A 12,024-nucleotide genomic window follows, 5' to 3' on the forward strand; every position below is an offset into this window, starting at 1 on the left:
GAAGCGGAGATCGATATAAGAATGTAAAAGTGCTGCAAAATATGTTGGTGTATATAAATAATGGGAGATAATTATAAGTACAGTAAAGTACCCACTTCATTTTCCCTATTAGCAGAGGCACTAAGCAGAAATTCTTTATGCTTGACCTACATTCAGCATAATTGTAGCGGTTGGTATAAGAAATATGGTGTTTTTAGTTATATAGCACAATCTTCTCGTGCAGCACAGGCATAGTTTACACATACAGGTATGGGATCCATTATCTGGAAACCCCTTATCCAGAAATCTCCAAATTACAGAATAGCTGTCTGCCATAGATTCCTTATAATCCAAACTTTTAAAAATATTTACTTTTTCTCTTTAATAGTAAAACCGTATCTTGCACTTGATCCAGACTGAGATCCAAGTAATACTTATCTAGAGCAAAACCAGCCTATTGGGTTTATTTAATGTTTATATGATTTTCTAGTAGACTAAGGTATGAAGACCCAAATTACGGAAATATCTGTTATCCGAAAACCCCAGGCCCGAGCATTCTGGATAACAGATCACATACCTGTACAAACATTTCATTAGAATAAATGCCCTACTCATGAGAGCTTTTCACAATGTGTTCCAGAAAAGACCCTTCATTTTATTCAAAGATGGATAACCAATCTAACATGCATGCACTTTCATATTTATTCGGAAGGCTGCTAATTTGATCAAATTAATTTTTAGAATTATTACCCATCATATGCATAGCACCAACACATTCTAAGCCTGTTGAGTTTACAAACCATTCCTACCCAAAGAAGGAACCAGATGAGCCAGAGTAAACCAACACGAGCAAAAATAAATAATGTAAGTCCCTTATATATAGTGGGGATGCACCAAATCTCAATGTGGCCAAAGCGCTAGAGATGGGTACTAATGTGTGTGCTCTACTAACAAGTGAGTCTCAAGAGAAAGGGTCGGCTAATACTTATTTTGTTAGTAATCCAGGAGAATAGAAATGAACTTCTGTTTTTAGGATGATTTCAGTATAAAAAATATAGTTAAAAAACGGTAGGACCCCAACTGTTTGTTATTTTAAGTTAGTTGTTTACTGTTTTCTGCGGATTACATTAGAGACTCACAATAGTGTGAATTTTGAAAAGGCAAGTACTAACTATGGACAGTGAAGTCTGCAATTACAAGGAAAACTTATAATTCAGTTAGTACTTTGACCAATCTTCCTTGTGGGCTTTAGAATATGATGGCTAACAAATTTTACTTTTGTGAATCTAACCATGAAACATTAGGAGGGCTGTCCAGGACTCTGACATCCTACTAATATTGCCATAGCCTTTTCTTTACATGCAACACTGATAATAAATCACAGCATGATTGTGTCCTCTTCTGTAAATCTTCTGTCAGCATGGCATTGGGAACAACAATGTTTGTTTGTTTTTATTTTTAGACAGTTGCTTACATGCTTCCACCTTCCTGTTAAGTCTTTGTTATTATAGAATAGACAATGCAATGTTGCATGCTGCTATTTCATTATGTACTTAATCAGAAGCTCTCGTGGATAATAAAGTTAATTCTTTCTCAACAGCCTGCAGCTGTTGTAACTGCATTGTCTTGCTTACGCTTATGGCTGGGCTCACTGTGCATATTCTTGGCAGGGCCAGTGGCACAGCCTTTCCACTGAATGGGCACCCAGGCTCTAATAAATATCCTGAGAAGGAAAGCTCTCTACATACCCCATATTTAATTCTCATTTTAAGGAACTAAATGGAAGAACAAACCTACCTAGCAATGTGAAATACTTTCCCCCACTTCTTGCTAGCAATCTTGCTAGCTCCCAATGAATTCCCAACATGCAAATCAAATGTTTCAACCTCCAATAAAATTACATAGTATTATTGGAGAAAGCCACTTCACTGCCAGAAGAAATTGACCATTGAAATTGAGGCATTGTGACAACAGTACCCTTTCCAGAAAGAAGTAGGAGATTCTTACCAAGCATAATGGAAACACAAACCATGAACACACCATTGCTTTTGTACTATAGGACCTTTTATTTATTATTCATTATAATAACCAGCATTAGACATTTATCAGGAATGAAGTGTGAGGCTGGTGCTGCAGTGCAAGCTGGTGTTTTGTCAATGCCGCCTGTCAGCTTCTAAGTAGCAGTTATATTGACTCAGCTAAACAGAATGTATGGAAAATTTAAAACCACTTGAAGACATCATCAAAGGCAATTTAATGCTGTCCAACTTCAGCTGATTTCATCCACAAATCAATTTGTTGTTATTTATTGCAATAAGGAGGCTGATTTAAGTATCTGTCATAGCAAATGCGAGTTTTCACTTTATGGATTGTTTACAGCTAACAGAATTGCCTTTTCTGTAGCTTCTGCTCAGATGTTATTCCCAGAATGCTGTGTATTTTATTTGAAGCCTTAAAATATTTAGACCAAACACTCCCACCAATTCTGTTTGCATATGACTCAAGACCTATTGTTTAAATTACCCGTTTGTAAGCCGTGAACCATAATAAAAACAATAAAGGTTAAATTATAGAGCAGTTACAAACATTGTTAAAGTTTTGTAATAACTTAAAGATGCTGTAAAATATAAGACTGTAGTAAATAATCATTCTAAAGTATAGTTAAAACAGAAAACCTTACCAAATGTAACATGTTTAACTAAATACAATATTTCCATAGGAAAAAAAATAAAGGTCAAAACTCCATTTGCCTGCTTCTTTAGTAAATAACAGGTGTGGGATCTGTTATCAAGAATCCCGTTATCCAGAATGCTCCAAATTATAAAAAGGATGTCTCCTTTTATCCAAATAATCCAAATTTTTAAAAATGATTTCCTTTTTCTCTGTAATAATAAAACAGTAGCTTGTACTTGATCCAAACTAAGCTATAATTAATCCTTATTGGAAGCAAAAACCAATCTATTGGATTTATTTAATGTTTACATAATTTTCTAGTGGACTTAAGGTATGAAGATCCAAATTACATAAAGATATGATTTCCGGAAAACCCCAGGTCCCAAGCATTCCGGATAACAGGTCGCATGTACGACCTGTACTGTACTTTTCAGATCAAAGTTTTAAACTTTGGGAGTAGACACATGGCACAGCACTGAAAATTGCACAGTTTGTATCCTTAGATGTGTTCTATGTAGCAATCATTCCCTTCCCTTGATGAAAATGTAATTTTCAGAGATAACCTTCCAACATAACCGTTTTCAGAGAACTAATCTGATTGTTATATGTGCCCCTTAAGGAAGGAGGGTTACTGTGTGGTTAGTTCAAAGTTGCCTTGTTGTATCAGTACATGGAAAGGAGAAATGGGTCTTGCTCCAAATGGCCGTGGATAGTAGAAGTGATTCATGGGCATGACCTCCTCTTATATGCACTGAATAAAATACATAATAAAAATAATATAATAAAATATAATTATGAAGTTATATACAGCTTAAGCCACTGGCATTCCGCATACTGTGATAATTGCCATTATAATTCCGTTTTTATGTTAGAAAATGAGTGTATCCTTCTGGTGATTGCTTGTAGGAGCAACAGAATCTGTGCTGTCTCCGGTTTCAGTAGATGAGGAACAGAAGCTGCATATCCTCAGCTAAATGCATTGTTAAAAGTTCATTCTATCACTTTGACATTTAGAGCAGGACTCGGTGTCTTTGTTCCCTCCTCTTCATATTACCAGTACCAGTCTCAGGATTTAAATTGCTACCCAAACCAGGATTTTATTTGAGTGAATTTGCTTTTAGTCCATGAGCGATTGATCTGTATGATGGGTATACACTGTCAGAGTATTCTTGGGATACTTGTATAAACCGTTATTCAATCTGATTCATGGCATTTAGTTTCAGCTCAGCCACTTGAAGACCAATAGTTGCTAGGATTTGGGAAAATGATCTTATCTCATACTTTATGGGGGAAACAGAGAATAAAAGACCCTTATTTTACTTCTTTTCCCCATAACTCAACACATCTGGTAACACTGTAGGTACAGCGTCTTTATGTTTCAGCTGGAATCCTGTGACAGCAATATTTCCAGTGTATCCTGTTACATGTATTTGGGGATAGAATAGGATCAGCTACACAGCAGATCAACATGATTAAGAAAAGGAATTTCTAATTTTCTTATGCGGCATCAGCAAACAGAGCAAATTAGTCTGTGGTTTGGTGCTGTGCATTACTTTCAGTCATTGACTCCCAATGAATTGTAGGGCCCACTCAGCAGATAATGTGTTAATGAAAATAATCAAAAAAATCTAGAAGTGAATAAATGTAACACAATAGGTTTTTAGGAAGTTTTATTATCAAATAAAGGCGGACTGCAATACTGAAAAGTATAGGGGTTGTTTAGGGCTACATCCTTCAGATTGATGTCTTCAATTACGAGAAAGATAAAGACTGAAACAAAATACCTTAATTCAATCAGAACTAGGCACAGTTATAGGAAGCAAAGACTGAGGATCAGATATCCTCAGAAGTGCTCACATAGGAAATTAAACATTTAGGAATGAAAAACTTTGAAAGCAGCTCAAGGGATAGCCTGGAGATATACTGGCATATTGAAATTACGGGCAACCGCAGATATTTTTAATTGATTTATTTTGTGTTTATCTGTCATGAAAGCATATTTAAAGAAACATTTATACACAATACATTGTACTTTTATTATGTAGGGGATATGGTTGCTTTCACTTACTGATGTTATCAGTGGGCCAGTGGGGGTATTTATAATTGTGATGGAAGATGTTTTTTTTGGTTGGACAAATTTTTTGTTGTTGTTAATTTGTATATCCCTGTAAGAAGTCTGTTATAAGATATATGTAAATTGAGTTGTTTAAAGGATATAATCAGAATGAGGATTTCATCTTCCATAAGAATGGTCATTCATTTTGTCTAATGTTCTAATCATCATAAAGTATAGATGCTGCGTATTAAAATCTACACGCTGTAGATTTCCTGTGTCTAGCAGCCTTCTGTATACAGTGCAAGGATGTCCGCTTTCCGTATATGGCAAGTGTTGGTTGGGGCTATCACAATGATTAAAAACTTGAACTTATAGGCTATTGAAATTGCATAACTTGTAGAACTTACAGGAACTAGAGGTTCAGCATAGATGTGTTAAATTTCGTTCTTGTATTCAGTTACATGATTGATGACTTCAACACTAGTGATGGCCTATTGGGAATTTAATTGCTGCAACATAGAAGACAACCTCTATTTAAATCAAAATGTGTTGATTTCTTTATGAAGCACTGCTCATTATGTGTCATTAACAGTGACTGGGAACTAATGGGCTTGTAAGGTTTTAGCCCTTGTTGTATTTGTTTGTATATGGCATATGTTACTGTTCTGTTTTCTGTCATTATGGCGACACAGGGACTATGCTCTAATTTAATTATTTCCAGATTTTAAGGCTTGAAACACATTGATAATTGAACATTCTTTAATTTACACTTCTGAAACAAGAGTGAAAGAGAAGGTTTATCTGAGGCACAGCTGTAAGGCCAGGTCATATCTAAACCTTTAATGTGTCAGGAAATTACTAAACACACGGAGGATTATTTATTAGAGGTCAAATTAGTGGTTTTTAGAGGTTTTGGAAACCATTACTAAACTTGCAAACTCACCACGATTGCAACTACGATTGTCATTGAATTTATCAAAAGTTCAGATTATAAAAAGTATGAACAAAAAAGTGCTGAATGATCTGAACAAATACCTCTAAAACCTCAAAAATTTTGAGTTTTTACTGACAATTTGTAAAAAAAATTAAAAAAACCTCAAAAAGATGTATTCGAGCGCACTCAAATAACTGATTCCAGTACAAACAAAATCAAACAAAAATAACTGCCTTTTGCATAAATTCTGCATATAGAGAGACCGGATGTCTGGTGATTTTAATAGAGTGAGCTCTAATACATCTTCTAGGCAAAAGGAGCCCCCCTATTAAGATATATTGGATCATTCATCTAACACCCAACTCCTGAATGAAGACATAATGAGGAGAAACAGATGCTGGGAGAGGAATAGTGAAGATAAACTTGATTATTTGAAGTTTAAAATGTGTGCACAAAAAAAATTTTTTGCTCTTGATTCCATGAAGGAATTAGAGAGGGAGCGTTGTTTTTTCCAAATTTGACATTGCATTTTAAACCTAATTTAAACTGCCACCAGTGATTATTTTTAATCTTTCAAGGCTCCCTCTTGTCTGGCATGATGGTCATGTATTCTAGAAATGTGATATAAATCCTGCATTCAGAAAAGGTGTACAGACTTAGCCTGATTTTATATTTATTATTTTTTTATTTCCTGTTATTTATATTGCGCCTACACATTTCAGAAATTATACATTTTTCACTCCGTCCCTGCCCAGTGGAGTTTACAATTTAAGGTCCCTATTGCATTCAAACACACTATGATTAAATGATAATTAAACCCTAAAAACAAATGTAATGAATATGAATACCATATTTTATATATTGAACCTACTGAACCAGCCCCAAAGGCTCAGCATCTCTATAGTAGTAATTTTCAAGGCCTAGGCGTTTCCCATCTTATTTTATAAGGAGTATCTGTGACATGCACATGCTCCGTGTGCTCCAGTTCGCAATATGACATAGAATATGAAAGCTAACAGAAAAATAAAGCAGGTAGTCTTTGATCAAATTAAAAAAAAAATTATTACCGAAACAGATTCTCCAAGTCCAGTCTCAGAAGTAACAAGGGTATATGGTTGGGGTAAGGTCAAGATAGGCCAAAGGAGAATTGTAATATGTGCCTTAACCAGTCAGGACTTTGCCCCACTCACCAAGTCTGACATCATTCATTGAGAGGAAACAACATGGAGCTTAGAGGGCTGATGGTAGAATGGATGACTTTAGTTCAAGGCATCTGGATGTAAGAAGAAATTCCATGTGATCTTACTATTCTTACTTATGTGAATTTAGTGATTGAAGCTGCCTTGGTCCTTGCTGACGATCCACTTTCTTGACTGCAAAGAGAGCATTGTGGATAACAGATGCGGCTTTTTGAAGAATTTTCTTTGTAATCTACACTTTGTATCTAAATTTGATTTAGTTCAAGTAATCATGATTGTCAAAAGTTTTCTGCAGAAGAAGAAATCATTAAAGCATTCATCATTTAGTGACTTCAGATTCTTTTAAATCTATAATTTTTACATCTATTTAAGCGACTCCAAAAAAAAAAAAATCCCGTCATCATGGGTTTCCTTATTTACAAATACAAGAGGTCCTCCGCACTCAACAAAGGATGAGTTCAGCGCTATGGGCGCTCAGCCAGATAGAAGTAAGAGGCTTGTATTCTTCATCAAAAATGTGGTTTATTGTAAAGCTCTGATGAAGTGCCGGTAGTCATAGGCACGAAATGTGTAGGCTGATTTGCACGGTTACTTGCCAACTTTTGTCACATTGTTTGCTACAATAAAGCCACATTTTTGATGAGCGCGCATAGTGCTGAACCCATCCTTTGTTGTCCATATATTGTAATATATTTAAGCTGGCCAACTATGTCAAAGTCATCCCATATCTGGCCAGTCCTACACTCACTCTTAATATACACTATAGCTAGAAGCTGCAGGGACTGGCATGCTCTTTTTTTTTTTTTTTTTTTTTTTAAGAGCAATATCAAAGAAAGCCATTTGGGGAAAGTTTATGGTCTTCTTATATCCCAGCCTTACAAAATGAAATGTGGATGTGTATTTCTGAGGAAGTGTTCTTTCCACAAATAGCCTTTTTTGTCCTGATCACCAATGATCATTGCATAATTCTTTGTATTTGACCAATTTTCATGGTCTGCATGTTTTTTCAATCTTCATATGCTCACCAGTGTCATTTTTAAGGTTCTGTGAATTGAAATGTTCTGCAACTTTAGGTTTCCCATTATTTTTGGCTGGTATACCCCTGACAAAACTGTGAGGCATCTGACTTGTATATTTTTAAGCAGATCGTACTTGCTTGTGTCTGGTAAATTATTATTTTTTTTATATATCTCATATTCACGTTTGTTTTAAGCAATTTTTCGGACAATAATTTGTAATAGAAAATGTATTTTAAGTCAACAAATAATTTCAGGTCAGGTGAAGTAACTTTAACGGAACTTGGCTTTGCTTCCTGATGCATCATTTACATTTAGAATAGTAGCTTTTAACTATAAACCGGCTTTAGTGCTGGTATGTTGGTATGACCCCCAAAACTTTGCTGCACCTAATTGTGTTATAGAACACCAATCAGAATCTGTATATTCATAATGTATAAAACAGTTGGGATGGGATGAATTGAGGTCACTTTTGCTGAAGAATTATTAATCTCATGTATTGGCGAAAGGTGTAAAATAACACTAACATTTTTTAGGGAGGGGGTAAGTCATTCCTAAATCATTTCTTGATGGTGTAGAGTAATATATACTGTACCTGCCTCTGGTATTTTTATGTACATTTATGGCTTTGTGAAACTAATGTTTTATAGAACAATGAAGGGTTGTAATATGTTATCATTGAGAGCACAGAAGGCAGCAAATGATCTTCAGATGGCTTTTTTCTCCCTGCAGCATATAATACCTCTTATATTCATTCTAAAACAGATGGAGTTGCCTGGAGGAATTCTGACTACTACATTCAGCATTTATTTAAATATTGCCTTCTCTACTTCCATGTGAACAGACAGTAATGGTTTGTCTGTCATCTTTTATTTGCCCACAATAGCTTTTTATACATAAATGATGTGTGCCTTGATTTGCCCACTTTTTTACTGTTGGTGTCAAATCTTATCAAGGTTATGAAAAAGATGGCTACCACTAACCTAATTTTCATAGTCACGCTGACTTTATTTACTATTTAAAAGAGAAGCTTACTATTAGATGGCAGATGAATGTAAACTAAGAAGCTTTGGAAATGAATTATATTTGTAAGGTTTTTTTTTTTAATTTTGACTTTTCACTTGCTTGCACTTCTTTTCTACTTAAATGGTGGCGATGGTAAATTGTTGTGAGGCTAGATGTGCATTATTTTTGTGTTCCTTTTTACATTTCCTGTTCCCAAACATAAACAACCTTCATATCTTTTATAGGAAGTGAATCACATAAAACTGTTGTTTGTGTATGCCTCACACTGTAGAAGCCAGGCACCTAAACATTTCAGGTTAGCAATGCTAACCGTGTATACCTTTAGAGGCTTTATAATAGAACTGTAACAGTAACACAGCCATTTATTAAGGATTCCCAACTTCTGTGTATTACCGATACAGAGCAGGGCCATGGGAGCCATTGTTTGCCTAAGGTGTGTGAGATGTGTTGGAGGCAGTGTGTTAAATTTACCAAATAAGGTAAATGTTTACAATAATTCAACTTAAACAGAAGATATATGTGAGGTCTAGTGTATGGATCCAAACAAGATATTTTTATTTAGACCATAGTAAAATGAAAGCCACCAAGGCTTAACGCCTTCTGATAGCAATGCTTTGGCTTGCTGCTACATCAAAGCAAATGTGCTTTTTTATAGTTGCAATGACCTAAGTGTTAACATTGTAGCTGAAAATTAAGTCGATGCTCCAACAAAAAAATGTATCACTTGGGGAAATCCATTTTCGATTTACTAGTAAACATAATTGTCCGACTCAAAATTCCATGGGCAAGTTTAGCATCTCGAATTAACAAATCAGATGAGTGTTAGTGCTTAGTACCACTGCTGAGCTGCTTTACACCACATTGAAATGAAAATGTACAACTGTATAAAACGGTCCAATAAATTCTCACTGATTGATATGTGTTTTTTTCTAACAATGTCCCAATTTATGAAACACTGAGAGGAAAGTGATTCATAAATGAAGGGGTTCAATCTATAATATATTCCCCTAAATGATGCTATTTGTATAACTCATATATAAAAAAAAAGTGGTTGCTAAAATGATTTATTGCTTTATTTTAGGTTGTGGAGATCATATCTAGTACCATAGGTGACATGGTAAAAGGAATATACTATGAAAATTCTTATATGCCAGAGGTAAGACTACTTATATTATATCACTGTATAAGATATAAAACACTTCCTATTAATACTAAAAGTCTTAACAGCAGCAGTATAATTGATTTCTGAAGACTGTATAAATGTGTCCAGTCCTTAAGAGGGATATAAATGAGCTGGAGAGAGTGCAGAGACGTGCAGCTAAACTGGTTGGAGGGATGGAAGACTTCAATTATGAGCGTATACTGTCAAGGTAGGGGTTGTTTTCTCTGGAAAAAAGGCGCTTGCGAGGGAACATATTACACTTTACAAGTACATTATAGACAAATAGCAGGGGACCTTTTTACCCATAGAGAGGATCACTGTACCAGAGGCCACCCCTTCAGACTAGAAGGAAAGATCTTTCATTTGAAGCAACTTAGGTGGTTCTTTACAGTGAGGACAGTGAGGTTGTGGAATGCACTGCTAGGTGATGATGTGATGTCTGATTCTGTTAATGGCTTGAGGAGTAGCTTGGATGATTTCTTGGATAGATGAAAATTCCCTTCCCAGACTTCCCTTCGCCACCTCAGACCAGGCGAAGTGCAATAGAGTAGATAGGAGTTCCTCAAAAAAAAAGTCCCAAAAAACGCTGCTGTCTTTTACCTTTTACAGGGTGATGGGCTGAAAAAGATCGTAAATTTGTTTTTGGGCTCCCTCCTTCCCCCCTACATTTCCTAACATATGGCACCTAAACTATACAGTGGGCACATGGGTAAGGCAATATAACACTATATTTTATTTTAAGCTTCCCTGGCCTTGTGTAGTGTAATGTAGTTACTGCAACATATACGTCCATTTTACTTTAACTACACGCCATATGCTAATTAGGCATCACTAGGCTAACTTCGAACTGCCTATCGTATTATCACTAGCGCAAATTTGCAAGCGTTTGGAACCCTGGACGCAACTTCGGATTTTCGTGAATTAGCTTTGTCCTGGCGAATCTACGCCTGGCAAAGTGTTGCGATGTCAGCGAAGCTGGCGCAATTTCGGAGGTAAGTAAATTTGCCCCATAATATCAGTCTATTGTGATACTAAATTCTATAGTTAGTATAGATATGGGTATTATTATTATTAACATGAATTTATATAGCGCTAACATATTGCGTAGCACTGTAAAGTAAATGTGGTTATACAACTAAATCACATGAATTATATACATAGAACATATGGAGTTACATACATCACAATCAATACCGGTACAAAAAGGTGAGGAAGGCCTACCAAACGCAACACCTCTAGGCATACACTCTAAAGAAATGTGGTACTGTATTTGGTGTTGCGTTTGGTAGTTAAGCAGAGTGAGGGTAGGCTTCTCGAAAGAAGTGCGTTTTAAGAGATTTCTTGAAAGCAGAAAGGTTGGGAGAAAGTCAGACAGACCGTGGGAGAGAGTTCCAATGGAGGGGTGCAACCCTTGCAAAGTCTTGAATGCGAGCATGTGAGGAGGTAATGAGAGAAGAGTTGAGCCGCAGGTCAGTAGAGGAGCGTAGTAAGCGGTTGGGTGAGTATATAGAGATGAGTTCAGAGATGTAGGGTGGGGCAGAGTTAATTAATTTGAATTTGATTCTGAAAGGTAACGGAAGCCAGTGCAGGGATTGACAGAATGGCGAGGCAGAGGAGGAGCGGTTGCTGAGGTGTATGAGCCTCGCAGCAGTGTTCGTTAGGAACTGGAGAGGTGAAGGCCAATTAAAAGAGAGTTACAGTAGTTTAGACGTGATATGATGAGAGAGTGAATAAGAATTTTGGCAGCTTCTTGGGTGATAAATGATCGTATTTTGGATATTTTCCATAGGTGGAAGTGACATGATTTAATAAGTGACTGGATATGAAGAGTGAATGACAGAGCAGAATCTAGGATAACCCCAAGGCACTGGGCTTGGGGAGAGGGGTTGATAGTGGAATTATTAACTATGATGGATACTTCCGGGATGTTACTGGTGTTAGTTGGAGGAAAGAGAACCATTTCAGTTTTAGAGAGGTTA

The 12,024-nt window shown here is 36.1% G+C and overlaps 1 protein-coding gene across 1 annotated transcript in view; it reads left to right on the plus strand.

The window, feature by feature from the left end:
- Window positions 1-12,024, plus strand: part of LOC108717949 (all trans-polyprenyl-diphosphate synthase PDSS2) — a 137,516-nt gene that overhangs the window by 82,603 nt on the left and 42,889 nt on the right. The window contains exon 5 of the mRNA XM_018265407.2: window positions 9,965-10,039. Within this exon, the coding sequence (XP_018120896.1) occupies window positions 9,965-10,039 (75 nt within the window). The remainder of the gene's footprint in view (window positions 1-9,964; window positions 10,040-12,024) is intronic.

Source organism: Xenopus laevis, chromosome 5S (genome assembly GCF_017654675.1).
Source record: "Xenopus laevis strain J_2021 chromosome 5S, Xenopus_laevis_v10.1, whole genome shotgun sequence".
Classification (NCBI taxonomy): Eukaryota; Metazoa; Chordata; class Amphibia; order Anura; family Pipidae; genus Xenopus; species Xenopus laevis.